Raw genomic sequence first — 17,552 nt, 5'->3', positions numbered from 1 at the left:
CTTTCTGCGCATCCTCACCATCACCCCTGCCTGGGTCTCCACCTCCCTCCACTCCCCACCCCATCTGCAACACCCTCCGACCTGGGCTCCCGCTCCCCCCGCTACCCAGGCATCTCCTCTCCACACGGAGCAGCTGGTGTTCCTCTACTGGGCAAGCTGGTTGTTGGCTTCCCAGCTTGCAAAGTCAAAGCCAAGGCTTTAAAAGGCTGCTGCTGAGCGAGCCCCTTCCCATCCCTTAGCCCTTCGACCCCCTCTACCTACCACCCTCATCCTCCCTATCCTGCAAGACTCCTCTTCCGGGTCTCGGGGGCAGGGTCACCTCCTCCTCAGATGCCTTTGGTTACCACCCGATTAAACATGTTTTCTATGTATTTATTTATTTGAGAGAGAGGGAGACACAGAATCGGAAGGAGGCTCCAGGCTCCAAGCTATCGGCACAGAGCCTGATGCGGGGCTCGAACTCACGAGCCGTGAGATCTTGACCTGAGCCGAAGTCGGACGCTCAACCGACTGAGCCACCCAGGGGCCCCTGGTTACCACCCAATTTAAATCACCAGGCCCAAGTCCCCCGTTGTCCCCTCCCCCTGTCTTTCTACTTTTGCCCTCAGCGCTCCTTGCTACCTGAGAGGGAGGGTGCGGGGGCCTTTTGTCTTCGCGTCACCGCTGAAATCTCCACGTAACACAACCCACCCCACAGCTGAAAAAAGGTAAACTTCGAAGTCTGGCTGACCTGTATTTACACAAAGGGACACTAACTACGGCCAAATCCGAAGCGTCCGCTGGCAGCACAGGGAACACCCCACCGGAGAGGTGTCCCGGGCCGGGCTGCGGCACAGACACTACTGGAGGAGCCAATGGGAGCGACGCGCCTCTCACCTCCTGAGCAGAAAGAAAGTGCACGTGCAGTAACTTCCTTTCGCTGTCCACCAGAGGCAAGAACGTGACAGTGACGTCGTCGTCCGTGTTCAGGTTAGCACCAGCACCTCGGTTGCCGTAGCCATCGTTTTCCATGGCAACCAAAGCAGAGAAGTGGCCCCTTGTATAGCCCAGAGCGATCGGACTTTTCCAACAAAAACTCTGTTCCCACAACAAAGGCAAATAAACACCTGGAGGGAAGAAAGACCAGCACAACAGGGTCATCGGGACTGGGCTGCAAAGCGTATCCTACAGAAGGAGACTTCTAAAATACAAAATACACTTGAGTAAGGGCTTACCTTGAAACCGAGTATATCCTAAAGTTTCTCCCCGGAAACTTTTATAATATTTCACTCCATAAACTATAATTGGTCGTCTAAGAATATGTGCAAGTACAAAAATGTGCGTCTGTTCCAAGCTTGCTCCAGGCTGTGCGGAGTAAAATAAAAAAGTAATTTCTCTTTAAAACGTTCACTGACACCCAGGAAAACTGATGTGCAGAGCACAGAGCTCCTCCCCGTCCGTGCGCTAGATCCGTTTTTTTCTTTTAAATAACACCGTCAAGCTAAGTGAGCATAAAATTCTGCAAATTCTTCCAACGCAATCATAAAGGAAATCTGCGAAGCGTACGTATACAGGTATCTTTCACTATCCAAACTCAAGAAGCCAACAGACTGGGGTGAATACTGATCACAGGAACAAAAGCCGCAGACGGCGAGGGATGCCTGGTGCACGGTGACCGCCCGCTGGGGAAGGTCCCTGCGAAACCCACACCCACGACGAGGTCCTCCCCAAGTAAAAAGAGGAGCTGCTATTTCAGGCAAACTTAAACGCAGCATCGCCTAATTCAAGACGACTACACAGGCCCACCGCCCCTCTGACAACAAATGGGACAACACGTTTTCAGAAAGTACACGTCACAGCTGTAAAACAGCCACTGTGACAGAAGGTACTTCGTTCACAGGGTTCAAATAAATCACAGTGCTCTCTGCAAAGAAAAGGAATGGTCTCCTGTGTTTCTGAATGTTCCGGTTCGCTATACTGAACATGCTTCGTGGAATAAAACTAGCTTCAAAGCCAGAACCCGAGAGGAACGACCATGCACAATTCATTTTTATAAAAGTTCATTCCCAAGTTAATTACAAATAGCTCCACCCGTTGGCCATGGCACCTCCCCCCATGGGCCCGACAGCAGAGCACCGGGACCGGAGTGCCCGCCGCCCGCACAGTGATCTTCGTTAGGTGCCCCCTCGGACACGGAACTAGTAGGTAGATGAAACGGGCCTAATGCCACCTTTCTAAGAAGACGACACATATGAAGAGCAATCTGAAAAGGCTACGTAAGCCCTTACGATCATCACAGGACAACTTTCGTCTTGTCACTCAATGGAACTGCGAAACACACAGTAGCGTCTCTGTCCTGCAGGAGGACTCACGTATGGTCACCCAGCGGACAGACCACGGTCACGACCAGAAACCAAGGCACCCGCTGCCAAGCCAAGCACTCTTCTGCTCCTCCCAAGCCACCTGCAATCTGGCTTCCGCGTGTACATCAAGGGACTGAAGAACACGCAGCCAACTTCTCACGGAAGCAACACGCCTCGCGGCATTCTCACCTGGCTGGCAAGAGACAGTATGAATGCCCAGTCTTCTTGCCACTGTTCTTCCCTCAAGGAGAAATGTAAACCAAAGCTCTGAGAATACCACGATTCCCAATCTTTCCAACGTGTGTAAAACCTAAAACGGCAAGACAGTAAACAATTAGCCTTCTGTAAGCAGTACGTTTAATGTGCCAATCATTTAATGTAGTCTTTAAGCAATTCATGTAAAGAGATGAACAATTTTATTAACTTTCCCCAGTTTGCCATTTATTTTCACATCAAAAATGCCTACGCTCTACCAGCAGACATCACGTAACATGTTCTCACCAGAACTTTAAACACTAATAATGAGATCAATTCATTTCAAATGTCTACTACTGACTGATGGAGTTCAAAAAGAAATAGAACATTCGGAATCATCTGAGATTGTGGATACAATCAAAGACACTACCATTTTACGTTAATGCATAGAACTCACTACTGGCTCACTGTGTAAACAACAGACTGGAAAACAGCCCACGTATTCACTAGGTGTATCAACATCGCTCCCAGAGCAAGGCCCTAATGCTCTTCAATTCGATGAAGGCTCAGAGAAGTGAGGAAAGTAGCAAAGAAAAATCTGAAACTAGCAGAGGTTGGTTCACGAGGTTTAAGGAAAGAAGCTATCTCCAGACATCAAAGTGCAAAGCGAATCAGCAGGTGATACAGAAGCTATGGCATGTTTTCCAGAGAACCTAGCCAAAATCACGAAGGTGGCTACACTAAACAAATTTTCAATGCAGATGAAACAGCATTCTACTGGAAGAAGATGCCATCTAGGACTGGTATAGCTAGAGAGGAGCAGTGCCTGGCTTCAAAACACAGGCTGACTCTCTTGTTAAGGGGGCTAATGCCGCTGGTGACTTTAAGTTGAAGCCAATGCTCACTGACCGTTCCAAAAATCCTAAGGCCCTTAGAACTGTGCTAAATATACTCTTGCTCTATAAAAACAACAACAAAGCCTGGATAACAGTACGTCCATTTACAATATACTTTCCTAAATATTTTAAGCCCACTATTAATGCCTACCCCTCATAAAACTCCTTTCAAAATATTACTGCTCACTGACAACGCACCTGCTCGCCCAAGAGTTCTGATGGAGATAACAGATTAATGTTTTCATGCCTGACAACACCATACCCACTCTGAAGCTTATGATCAAGGACTAATTTCAACTTTCTAGGCATTATTTGAAGTAAGGCTACTGCAGCCATAGACACTGACTCCTCAGATGGATTTGAGCAAAGGAAACTGAAAAGCGTCTGGAAAGGATTCACCATTCTGGATGCAATTAAGAACATTCCTGATTCATGTAAAGAGGTCAAAATAGCAACAGGAGTTTAGAAGGAGTTGATTCCAACCCTCACGGAGGACTCTGGGGGGCTCAAGACTTGCGTGGAGGAAGTTAACTGTACATGTGGTGGAAACAGCAGAGAACTAACTAGAAGGGGGGCCCGAAGACGGGACTAGGCTGCTGCCATCTTGTGACAGAACTGGAACGGACGAGGACTTGCTTCTCATGGATGAGCGATGAAAGGGTTTTTTGCAATGGAATCTAATCCTGGTGAAGCTGCCGTGAAGACTGTGGAAATGACAACAGAGTGATTTAGAACATGACAACCGTAGTTGATGCAGCAGTGGCAGGCTCTGAGAGGACGGACTCTGATTTTGAAAGAAGTTCTAAGAAAAATGCCATCAAATCACATCGCACGCTACAGAGAAACCATTCATGAAAGGAAAGGTCAATCGATAACTTCACTGGCGTCTTATTTTAAGAAACTGCCACGGCCACCCCGGCCTTCAGCAACCACCACTCCGATCAGCTGGTAACCATCAACATCAAGGCAAGAGCCTTCACCAGCAAAAAGACTATGACCCACTCAAAGTTCCACTGATGCTCAGGGCTTCTTTTTTTTTTTTTTTTTAAGACCTACTGCTATAGCACTGACTACGGACTATAGGATACTGTAAACATGAGCTTCTATATGCCCTGAGGAAACCAAAATACTCCTTTGGCTCACTTTATTAAGACAGTCACTTTACTGCAGTGGTCTGGAACTCAACCCACGTATCTCTGAGGTATGCCTGTACGTATTATACGTTGAATCGGGAAGGTTCTAGGTTTGCCAGCCAGGGAGCTTAGTTTTTTTTTTTTTTTTCAGGTGACTTCAAAGTTCTCCTCTATTGCATTATGCTTTGATCGATAATTTCGCTCTCAAGGAAATGATTCAGCTGCTCTCATTTTCGAATTCTCGAGAGTGCTTCCATTCAGTACCGTTTACTGCACACTATGTGTCACGCTATTGGAGGCACTACATCTTCCACAATGAAACACAACAAAACCTCTGTTCTCAGAGTTTACATTCTAATGGACTTCACGTAATCCCTAAATACTGACAACAAAATTCACAACTAGTAAGTGCTCAAAAATTATATAGAGATACTAAGGTAATAAAGTTATTTGGAGTAAGGTCATTATCATTACGCTGTCAGCATTCAAGTAGGTGTAAGAGAAAAAAAGCACCTTTTCATTAATTTAAGTTTCTTTTGGCCTCAGTTTTCTCATGGAGACAATGTATATACAGAACCAAGAAGATATCGTAAGTCAAGTCAGTATAAAGCCAAACTATGAGTCACAAGCACAGTTGTCATTTCCACTGAACAATACCCCCGTGGGTGAATTTACAGTTCAAGACTAGTTATATACTTGACTGGATGACAGGGTAAAACAAAAACATATACAGGATCCCCCCGCTATCTGAAAGTTCACTTTACAAGCCCCTTCACTTTTATGAAAGACCTACATTAGCACCTGTTTTTGCCAAAACGAAATCTGAAGAGGATCTTCACGGCTACAAAATGGTCGCTGGATCTTTGCTTTGCGCCATTTCAAAAGCTGACAAAAGGTTTCACAGAAATGCTACTTTTGGATAGCAAGGAAAATCTGTATACATAAAGGGCATTTTTGAGATAATTGGAAGATGGGTTATGCACCGTACATTGAATTACAGGGTCATGGTTGATTTTTTTTTTCAAGTTTATTTATTTTGAGAGAAAGAGCGCACGTGTGCACGCGTGAGAAGGGGAAGGGCAGAAAGGAGAGAGAGAATCCCGAGCAGGCTCCACGCCGCCCGCCTCAGGGTTCAATCTAAAGAACCGTGAGCTCGTGACCTGAGATGAAATTAAGAGCTGGATGCCTAACTGACTGAGCCCCCCAGGTGCCCCACACTACTGATTTCCTTAGATGTGGTAATGAGGATATGGTTGGGTAAGAGAATATCCTTGTTCTTCAAAAATACATGCTGAAATACCGACCGGTACAAAGCATCGTGATGACTTAAACTCATGAGCAAAGGGAAGTGCTTACACATGCAGAGACGAAGCACACGTGGCTAACCATTAGCCATTGGGCAATCCAATGAAGGAACACTGGGGTCTGTTGCACTGATTTTTTTAACTTTTCTATGGATTTCAAAATGTGCAAAATAATATGTGGTCTGAAGACTATGTCCCTAAGGAAAAAAACCTCACAATACAATACCAACATAATCTTTTCAATATTAAACACAACTATGAAATCATAATACTTAAAAATGTGGGCAAAGACCTTATCACTATTTAAGGCTACTACTGCAATGTTAAATGTTTCTGTGCTAAAGCTCAGCAAAAAGGTATAAAAGCCATCAAAATGTTCCAAATGTCTCAATGTACAAAGTCAAATTTTTCCTGCCTAGCTTCCACAGGAATTATAACAGGAGAAAACTATCCCAACACTGTAAGGAAATGACTCAGCAGGAGCATGCCTGGTTTTAAACAGGGAAGGGTGCCAGCTCACCAATGTGAACAGTCATGCAGGCTGTCATGCAGGGCTTTCCGAAGCACCGAGTCCTTGTCATAAATGCCCCAGGTAGCTTGTAGCACTGAATCAAGTAAGCAGTCTCCTGCGGTCCGGTTCCAAAGCGCATACAGTCGACTGTCCAAACGGGTAGCCAACTCCAAAGACCAGTTTATAATTGGAGATTCTTCTTCTAACTCTGTATAAGGAATTTAAATATCAAGTCCATTCTTTTTGTTTTTTTGTTTTTTAATGTTTATTTGGGGGGGGGGGGGTGCGGGCAGAGTGTGGGCAGGGGAAGTACAGAGAGAGAAGGAAACACAGAATCTGAAGCAGGCTCCAGGCTCTGAGCTGTCAGCACAGAGCCCAATTTGGGGCTCAAACCCACAAACCGCAAATCAAAGACTGAACGACTGAGCCACCCAAGTGCCCCAAAATAACATGTTTGTTTTCATGCCTATGCAATTCAGGACTATTCACTGGAGGAAAGAACCCACTCTGTAGACATATTAATAAGTTTATGTGTAATTTACTATTAAACACGTAAATAATTTTGATCAATTGAAATATAAACCTTCTGAGTAGTGGAAACATCTTGTGGCTCTACAATATTTTTCTCAACTTTTCAGTTCTTTACAATTTATTTTCTAAAAATGTTTAATATGGAAATATACTCATTCTAGAACAGGAAGTAGAAAACCATGGTGAAACATTTTTATACCTTTATTTATTCCCTGTATCACAGTTAAGAGCCATGAATAAGCATTCGTAATTTTTTTTTCCAGTTTTACCGAGATAAAATTGACAGAATGAACATTTTTTTTTTAAATGTTTATCTATTTTGATAGAGAAAGACCATGAGCAGCGGACTGGCCCGGCGGGGGGGGGGGGGGGGGGGGGGGAGGTTGCAAGCAGCTCCATCTGCACAGTCAGCACAATGAGGGGATTGAACCCACAAACCATGAGATCATGACCTGAGCCAAAATCAAGAGTCGGACACCCAACCAACCGAGCCACTCAGGCACCCCGATAGAATGAACATTTTTAACGTCACAATGTGACACTGAGGGACTTTATGTTTTCAATTAAAGTAAAAATAAAACAAGTCAACCATACAACTGAAGTGCTCCAAACTTTAGAAAACAAAGAGCTTAGGGAAATTAAACTAAATCACACTCATTAATTCCACACTTACCTTTCTGAACATCTCTATCGAGCACCTCATCAAATAATTTTTCTTGGACTGTTGGAGGCAAGTCTTCAATATCTACAAATCAAAAAACAGACTTAAAAGATTTTCTTACGTTTCGTAACTTAATTTGATACCAGCATCTAACAGAAACTTCCTCTAAAATAACTCCCTTGTCAGTGAAGGCGGTCGGATAGCTTCTTTTAAAAACCATGCATAGGGGCCCCTGGGTGGCTCAGTCAGTTGAGTGTCCGACTTCAGCTCAGGTCATGGTCTCACAGCTCATGGGCCCGAGCCTGGAGCCTCCTTCGGATTCTGTGTCTCCCTCTCTCTGCCCCTCCCCTGCTCACACTCTCTCTCTCAAAAATAAATAAACATTAAAAAATACAGATTTTAAAAAACATGCATGTGTAATGTGTGTGCATACATGTAAAGTAAAATATTTTCTTTCTGTACTTCATTATCAAAACTGTTGTCTACCTAAAAATAATATAAAGTATATCTGGACCAATAATTGCATATAACTATTGTCAAAAAGACAATACTGGTAAAGAAGTGTAAAAAGGGACCCTTGTACACAGTCAGTGGGAATGTAAACTGGTGTAGCCACCACTTAAAACAGGGTCCTCAAAAAGTTAGAAGTATCATCTGATCCAGCAATCCCACTTCAGTGTGTGTGTGTGTGTGTGTGTGTGTGTGTGTGTGTGTGTATCTGAAGTAAATGAAAACAGGATATCGAAGAGGTACTGAACCCCCATGTCTGTTGCAGCATTACTCACAACAGCCAAGATACAGAAACAACCTAAGTGTCCATCGATGGATGAATGAATAGTGATGTGGGGTGTGAATGTGTGTGTATATGTGTGTGTGTGTGTGTGTGTGTGTGTGTAATGACATGTTATTATTCAGCCAGGTGAAAAAAAGAAATCCTACCATTTGCAACAACATGGATGGACCTTGAGGGCATTAGGTGAAGTGGAATTAGCCAGAGAAAGACAAGACGACAAAAAAAAAAAGTCAAACTCATAGAAACAGGGTAGAAAAGAGGTTACTAACAGCTTGGGCAAGGGAGGAAGATAAAAATTGGTAAAAGGGTACAAAAACTTCCAAGCTATAAAATGAATAATGTTGAAGACCTAAGGAAACACCATGGTAACTATTTAACACTGTGTTGTATAACTGAAATTTGCTAGGAGAAGTTACATGTTCTCATGGAAAAAAGATACATAAACATGGGATGGTGGGTGTGTTAATTAACTAGATGGGGGGAATCCTTTCACAATTTGTGCAAGGATGAAATCACAACAGACACATTAAATATTTGACAAGTAAATGACAACTCTCTCTCATTAAAACTGAAATAAAAGGAAAAAAAAAGAGCAGGGCTATCTGATATTCAAGTTAATGATAATAGTAACAACCACATACAAATGTTTATCTGCCCTGGTCTCCCCACACTCTCAACCTCTGCTCAGGCCTATTGTTTTCAGACTTCAGAATCTTCTCATAAAAGCTAACGAACCATTAGTTTTTGGCACACAGATCTCTGGTTCTGTCACCCTCCTCAAATTCTCTACAGTTTGTTCAGTTTGCTAATGGAGCAGTCTACAGTAAAAAGCATTCCCCTTAAAAATTCTTAAAAAAAATGGGGCGCCTGGGTGGCGCAGTCGGTTAAGCGTCCGACTTCAGCCAGGTCACGATCTCGCGGTCCGTGAGTTAGAGCCCCGCGTCGGGCTCTGGGCTGATGGCTCAGAGCCTGGAGCCTGTTTCCGATTCTGTGTCTCCCTCTCTCTCTGCCCCTCCCCCGTTCATGCTCTGTCTCTCTCTGTCGCAAAAATAAATAAACGTTGGAAAAAAAAAATTTTTTTTTTAAAAATTCTTAAAAAAAAAATTTTTTTTAAGCTATTTTCAAGTCAGAGTAAAAATCTAAACATCACCAGAGTAAGCTTAAATATACAGAGTGCACTTCAAGTGAAATCTGATTTTAAAAGTCTTAGTGATGATCTCCTACCATTTGTACACGCCCGTGTTTATGTCTATATAAAAGCTCAAGACACGTAGAATCAAGATGGAAGCTTTATTTTAGGAACTTTTGGTGTTTGGTGCATTTATTCAACGCCAAATGACCAAAAGGATCCCGGAAGACACTTCCAACTGTCACTGAATGGAAAAATGAAAAGCTGCGTCCCAAACACGGTAGAAATTAATAGAATGAGTGAAGAACATAGTAATGACACTTTCAAAAGAATGCCAGTATCTTCGATTCAAAAAATCTGACTCCACCCATCAAAAGCCCATGTTCTAATCCTATCTCCTGATACCAATAACCAATGCCTATGTAATTTTAAAATAGGCATGAATAAGAAAAAAAAAGTACACTGATAATATCCTAAAGTAAAACTGGAGAGAAAAATAAACGGCTAAAACAGATTTTTTGAAACATCTAAGGCCCACACCGAAATCAGTGGTTATCAGCCGCTATCTTCCTACCAGATCCAAAGCTGAAGTTTTACAAGGAGCCCCTGGACTGGTCACTTCCAGGATAAATACGGTAGTCAAGCAATTTAAAATGCACACATAGTAGCTAAGTTATCTGCTTTAACAGAAACCACTTCACTCACACACAACAAAAACAATTATAATGAAGTGAACATCTCTTTTCACACTGAAATTTGGAGTTACCTGCTGGCAACGTAAATGTTACAAGGTCAGTGAGAAAATAGCAAGCAAAATCCCCCTTTCTCTGATGAAGAGAGGCAGCGATCTCTCGCCGGATTTGTTCTGTCAGTTCGGGACACACCATTGCAGGAATACACTTGGCTGCTTGTTGAGACACCTTAAATACAAAAGAAACTTTCCTCTGCATCTCATTTAACATTAACGTAAGCAGAAAACAACAGTATTTAAAAGAAATGACCAAACCTTCCCCGTAACTCAGGGTGTTGTTTTGTTCATTTTAAAATAGATTAGGCACTATTTCCTCACCAGTGGAAGTATGGTTCAGTACAACTTTCCAGGAGGAAACTTACTTCTTAGGAATTTCTCCCAAGGAAATAAAATTTATGTAAAATGGTGTTGTTCACAAAGGTTCATCCTAGGGAGAGGGAGGGAGGACAGAAAACCACCTAAGTAAAACTAAGCATCATGCCCCCAATAAAAGCATTCTTAAAAAACAGGAAATTCCAGCTCATGGAGAAAGAGGAAAGTGCAAACACTCTTCTCCCGCTGGGTTAAGTAAGAATATTTCACGTACCTTGACGTGGAATAAGGAAAGCATGACATTTTTGAAGGGTTAGTTCCCACTGACCTCAAATCCTTCCCCATCTGTTATAATTCTGAATATGTAGAAAAGCAGCTGGCTTCTCTAAGTGTGGAAGAGACAGCAAACATTCGAAGTCTAGCCCGACAGGAATGAAATGTGAGCACTGATGTAGGTAGTGAGCACTCCGACAGAGAACTTCTAAACAAGGAGATGGCTAGAACCTTCCTTTTCTTTTTAATGATGGATAGCCACAAAAGCAGCAGAGATATTTTACATTTAAGCCGCATGCCTTTGTGGAGCTCAGAAACTCGGCATACAAAGAGTTTTGAAATCAAAGGTGAGTATCTTCTACAGAGGAAGGGAGTCTGGTGTGAATCCTGTGTGAGCCAGTCACCAGACCACAACCACTGACCTCTGACCTGGACAACCTGCCCAAACGAACGTTTCCAGTCACAAGTGGGGTCTGGAGCAGATCTGCCAATAAGCCACTCACAGTTTGACCAATAATGTCATCTACATATATGGGGACGATGAATTGTAATTTTTATTAAGGTAAGTGAACAGGGTCTCAAAAACCCTGCATCAACACAAGCATCAGACATCGTATTCTGAAAAATCCTACATGAGAATTCAGTGCTTCTAAATTTTACTGGCCAGGATTACCAGTAACAATGAAATTCTTACTACCTCTTAACTCCATAAATCCAATCATTATGTGACACTCCAATTATGGAAAATGAAGTATCAAATATTTTCAGAATGTAACAATTTCTCAAGTAACAGTTTAAATGGATCCCAAAATAAATTCAAAAACAGCTGATTCTAATCTGCTAGTCCTCTGCCCTGTTCCAAAACCTGGGACGGTTTCTTCAAAAACAAGTTGATCTGTGACATGAAAACTGCGAACACCCCGCATTCCTGTAAGGGGAACCTTACAGTGGGGGGTGGTCACGCATCCTCCTCCCAATGCCGTCCTTCAGCCCCGGACCCTGTCGCCTACCCCTTGGTCTCCTAGCCTCTTCAACCCTATCTCCTTAGGCTAGTAATTCTTAACTTCGAGCGCGTGAACTTGTTGGGAAGGATCTGTGAACCTAAGTGTTCATTAAATTTAAATCCTTCATTTTCACTAACCGCTGGCCTAGATTTAAAATGCATTCCCTTCTATGTCACAAAGCTAATATTCTGAAAAACTACTATTTCAATATAACTGGTTTCCTTTGTGATTTTTTATTTTATGCATTTAAAAACAGTACTTTGAAAGGGAGCCCACAGATTCCACCACACTATCAACAGAGTCTATGGCCTAATATCCAATTAAAACCCCTGCCTCACATACATATCCCCAAAATATAATGTTCTCCTGTTCTCATCCCCCAAAGTATCTGGCTCTGTCCTCTCTCTGCAGACACCTCCCTAAGTCCAATCTCCCTACTGGCCCTTTCAGTGACGTCCTCCGGAGTGTCTATTCCACTGAGACTAAATTCCACAACCAATTTGGTTATTTCCCTGGAAATCCACCCCCCTTCCACCTCTCCCACAGTGCACCAGGGTTGGTCTCTGTGTCCCAAATATGGCAAAAAGGATGGTATGTCACTTCCTAAATTAGGTTGTATCTAAACGACACTGAAGCCTCCATTTGGATCACAGGCGCGCGCTTGGTCTCTCAGATCACTTGTTCTGGGTGAACCCTGTCCTATGGAGAGGCCCGTGTGACAAGGTTAGAAGCCTCCTACCGACACCCATGTGAGTGTGCCTGGAACTAGATCCTCCAGCCCCATCAAGCCTTTTGACAACGGCAGCTCTGAACATTTGACTGTAACCTCATGAGAACCTGAGCCAAAATCATTCGGCCAGGCTGCTCCTGGACTCTTCACCCTCTGGAACTGTGGGAGAAAACAGCGGTCTGTGGACTAAAGCTTAGCAAAGTTGAGGTGCTCTGTTAGGCAGTAAATAACAAATACCCTGGGGCTCTAGTGCCTTCCCACCGTTAGTCCCCAGAGTGCTCTTAGGAGGCCAGGGCTTACAACAGCCCTGCAACGTTCTCAGCCCTCTACCAGCCTGAGGGCTCGGAGCCCAGGAACCCCCTACGGACTTGAGCCTTGGTTCACAGCTGCCCTCTCCATCCAGTCTCCTGCCACCACCAGCAACTACTGCTCCAAACACTGACTCTGCCAATATACAACGCAAATGTAGCCAGACCTCAGATACCACAGGAAGTACCTCTAACTGTCCCATCCCCTGTTCCAGAACACTGGTCCTTCTAATCACATTGCTGCTTTTCAAACTGTCCCTTCCCCTAACCTATCCGCAGTAGGCCTGCCCCCTGTTTACACCGTGGCTATCTCTCAAGCCCTCCCCCCTCCTCTATCAGGTGCCTCTGGTGTCACCTGACCCTCACCACACTAAACAATGGCTAGCCATCTCAACCGTGTTTCCAGGTAACCTTCATATCCCTTGATCCCCCCCCCCAGTGCTTTGTACACAATGGTTCCCAAATACATACAGACAAATCTGAGTATGTAAATATGTATAAGCGTACCAGAGAAGACCTATACTGACAAAAATCACAATCTACAACTGATCTGACTCTCTACACTTTTTCTCCATTTCCCTTATAATTAAAAGAATTACCTACACAATGTGGTCGCATCCTGAATCGTTCATTTGCAATCATTTGTGACATCTGTATCGTTATCTAAGGCCAAAAGCTCAGAAGCAACTTGATCCCTCCCTCTCCATTACTCCTCACATCCAGTCTGTCTCCTTGATCCTGACTCCATCAGCACCAGCTCTCTCAAATGGACCCACTTCTTTGCACTCCCGTAAGGGCAGAGCCCTCGAAAGCATCACAGGGTGCCCTTCTAACGAGGCTTCCACTCTCCAATCCACAGCAGCCAAAACACCGATCTGGTCACTCCCAAGGCCATGCTGAGCAGCTCTGCAAATTCCTGAGCTCACCACAAACACCACCACCAGGGCCTCCAAATAAACGGTTTCCTCAACTCCCTTCTCTCCTCCACCCACTTACGAGGCTAAGTACTTCTCCTCCTTCAGACCCCCACTACAATGTTACCTGCTCTCCATGAGAAGGTGAGATACCCCGAAAGACTTTCTCAGGTACTCCCACAGCACTTGGCATTCGTATCTATGCCAACACACTCTATACAGAATGACTGTATAGAGTTTATTTTTCTCTACTTTTCTGGAGACTCGGTAAAGGAAGAGCCAGTGTCTTCCCAATTACATCCCTGTTTAACACAGTGCCTAGCACACAGAAGGTACTTGATAAATATCAGGTGAATGAAATGAATGAGAGACACATCCTACCATTTTTTTAATCCAAGAGAGGATTCAGATATCGTGGCAAAATGTCCCGTTTTTAAAACATACACCCTTGGGGCGCCTGGGTGGCTCGGCAGGTTGGGCGGCCGACTCTGGCTCAGGTCACGATCTCACAGTCCGTTAGTCTGTGAGTTCAAGCCCCACGTCAGGCTCTGTGTTGACAGCTCAGAGCCTGGAGCCTGCCCTGAGTTCTGCGTCTCCCTCTCTCTCTCTGCACCTCCTCCACTCACACCCTGTCTCTCTCAAAAATAAACATTAAAACATTTTTAAAAAATAAAAATAAAAATAAATAAAACATACACCCTTAAGAATTATATGCTGCTGAAGTCTCAAGTTTAGTGTGAACTTATAAAGGGAGTAGAAAAATCTAAAACATTTAAGAACAGTTTAGAAAACCATTACATCAAAAATGAAAACTAATGAACACGGTTCCTTCATGTAAAACACTGTTTAACCAAAATGGCCATACTCACCTCTGTAAGCAATATTGCTAGCATGTCCTGCCTCTGAAAACGTATAGCCAGATGTACAAGGGTATAGCCAACATCAAAAGCAGAAGGGCGGTTCAGCAAGCGCACTTCGTCCGCAGTGAGCTGACGCGCAATGTCCCCTCCTGATGACTTATATGCTTCTATAGCAGCTAGATCACCTTCTACAACCCCTAGAACAAACATCAAGACAGAAAAGAGTTTAATCCTATTTTCCTTCAAAAGGCATATCCTGTTACATTCACTCTAAACCCTCCTAAGTATTTCTCTAGGATGCCTGGACCCTGGGGCAACATTTAAATGTCCTAAAAGAATAGTAAAGAAAATTAGTGAATTCCTGTCTAATTTCTTTCCAGAACCAGAACTACCTACTTAGGTACTTACCTTCACATCAGGGCTGGCTCCAGGCTCTGGTGAGGTTTCGAGGAATCATTAGAATGTATTAACTGGATCAAAGATCAGTATCTTAGTATGAGAAACTAGACTTTACAGAAGACACAACAGGTTGTGCTCCTGCCTCTGCAGAAGCCAAGGAGACAGGGATGTGCTTCCTGTTGGCTCTGGGCTCTCCCGCCCTTCACACTGCAATTCTCTAACCTGAAACAGATGCAGAGCCTTCCGTACTGCTGTTAGCTTCGAAACAACTCAGAGCAATTAAAACCATTTTCTTTTTTTTTTAATATGAAATTTATTGTCAAATTGGTTTCCGTACAATACCCAGTACTCATCCCAAAGTGAGCAACATTTTGATTTCAGAACCTCTCATAGCCAAGTCTTCCTTACAGTCATTAAGTATCGATACAGTAAAACTTGAAACAGATGAGTTAGAACAAAAATATGCTAAAAGGAAACATTACAAATCAGTTGGGGGACAGAGATGAAACAACTATCACTTTGTCCAAATCCATAAAGAACTTTCTGTTCCCATGAAACCATGTTACTAATCTTAACACAAATTAATGTTAAGATAGTAATCCTATTTAGTAAGCAGTACAGTACACATCTATGAATAATAAATAGCCTTGGCAAAAAAATAAAGGTGTAGGTAAGCTTCAATTTACCACAGTGTTACACACACACACACACACACACACACACACACACACCCCAAGACTGTAGGAACAAGTAATTTTAAGTGTTGCCTAAGTTACATCATGAAAAATTTGTTGGGTAAAATGCTAAAACTAGCTAAAAATATTCATAGCATATTCTTTAAAAGCATTTTTTTATTGTCATCTTGAATTGGAGAAATAGGAACTATTCCTTGGAGAAAAACAGACTGGTACAATGCAACAATTTCTCCCAGTTATTAAAAAGAGCAAATCTTGGGGCGCCTGGGTGGCTCAGTTGGTTAAGCGGCCAACTCTTGGTTTCAGCTCAGGTTATGATCCCACGGTCGGTGAGTTCGAGCCCTGCATCAGGCTCTGTGCTGTCTCCCCTCCCTCCCTCCCTCTCCCCCCCTCCCTCCTTCTCCCTCCCTCCCCAAAAAATAAACATTTAAAAAAATAATTAATTTTAAAAAAATAAATAAAAATTAAATATAAATAAAAATATCAAAGCTTTAAAATGATAATTCCCACGTTCCCTGAATACCCATGACACACAGCACTATGCTAGGCAGTATGAGAAGCACAGACAGTAAAAAAGGATTCCTATATTCAAAACAGCCCTTTATCATCACATCTGTGGGCCATAAAAGGCCAGCTTCAAAAGTTTTCAGACTCTGCCGTCAAAGACCCTTTCTGCAAATCTAGACCCACTCTCCAGAAAAAGGACACCATGCTGCCAACACACACATTTTTCAGGTGAAGAATCCAAGGTATCAAATGAGAACACCTCCTTACAGGAACTTTTATTTTCACAGCAATGTAGGTCAATCCCTTCTTCAACAGAAACACCTAAGTGCAGCTGTAACCCCCCACCTCCACTACAGAAGGGGCTTTAAAACACCCTTAGGAGGCACAGCGCCCTACAGAAGTCATCAGGGTTACAACGTGATACGGCTGGCATGAATCTTCTCCAAAGGGCGAGCCTTAAGAACAGACACAGAAATCCTACTTGAAATAAAAAACAAATCTACCGTTATCAAGTACACAAAAAACTAAAGTTTCTGCTTCACTTGTGTTAGTGAACAGATGAGAATCATCAAAGAAAGCTTGTAACCTTTTCAATAATTTAATGCCATTCATCTTTTTAGAACCAAATATGCCCTAGGCCATTTCCTTTTGTGTATATATTACCTCCTTGTGAAGGCGACTACTTTTCACTCGAGTCCTAGTCTCCAGGTGCCTGCAGAATCACTGCACCTTTTACAGGTTTTAAGCTTTAGCCTAAGAAAATATAAGTTTATAAAGTTTCTTTATAGGACATAAGAAACGTTCTAAGCTCTGCCAAAAGCAACCCAAGGACCACAAAGACAGAACAACAGACGTGAAAAGATAAAGAGGAAGCCCTGCCTGGAGCACGTACACACGCCCGGTTAGGCACGTGCGCACACACGCACGGTTCTGTTCCCCACCGATGAAGGTGACTGCCAACCAACTCGGTTCTTCTGGCTGCGGGAAGGCAAGGTCTTCTAAATCACTGTCTTCACTATTCTAGCTAACTCACCGTGCAGCTGACATCTAGAAGAACCTCCTCTTAGAAATTCTTGCTTAAGAATTCATTTCCTCGCTAATGTTTCTGAGGGATTTCTGTAATTAGAAACTAGCATAATCAAGGGGGGGGGGGAGGTACAGCGCGCTCTGGGATTATGATTTACAACATCTCCCAATCAGCCTTCAGAGTGTTGTTTTTGGTTTTTTTAAATATAAACAGAATGTCAAATAGTGCAATGCACGGTATAGCAATTCTATTTCGATCGTGCGGATACATACATACA

The 17,552-nt window shown here is 43.2% G+C and overlaps 1 protein-coding gene across 2 annotated transcripts in view; it reads right to left on the bottom strand.

The window, feature by feature from the left end:
• Positions 1 to 17,552, bottom strand: part of ZRANB1 (zinc finger RANBP2-type containing 1) — a 62,850-nt gene that overhangs the window by 1,522 nt on the left and 43,776 nt on the right. For both annotated transcript variants that reach the window (XM_047073583.1, XM_047073582.1), the window contains exons 3-9: positions 14,657 to 14,844; positions 10,262 to 10,415; positions 7,586 to 7,657; positions 6,391 to 6,589; positions 2,532 to 2,652; positions 1,215 to 1,344; positions 877 to 1,106 (exon numbers count right to left, since the gene is read on the bottom strand). In XM_047073583.1, coding sequence (XP_046929539.1) covers positions 877 to 1,106; positions 1,215 to 1,344; positions 2,532 to 2,652; positions 6,391 to 6,589; positions 7,586 to 7,657; positions 10,262 to 10,415; positions 14,657 to 14,844 — 1,094 coding nt within the window. The remainder of the gene's footprint in view (positions 1 to 876; positions 1,107 to 1,214; positions 1,345 to 2,531; positions 2,653 to 6,390; positions 6,590 to 7,585; positions 7,658 to 10,261; positions 10,416 to 14,656; positions 14,845 to 17,552) is intronic.

Source organism: Lynx rufus, unplaced genomic scaffold (assembly GCF_022079265.1).
Source record: "Lynx rufus isolate CCGP_SWC_20201006 ecotype Redwood Valley unplaced genomic scaffold, mLynRuf1.p SCAF_11, whole genome shotgun sequence".
Lineage (NCBI taxonomy): Eukaryota > Metazoa > Chordata > Mammalia > Carnivora > Felidae > Lynx > Lynx rufus.
Note: the sequence above shows the minus strand (reverse complement) of the source record. Positions and strands in the feature narration are given on the sequence as shown.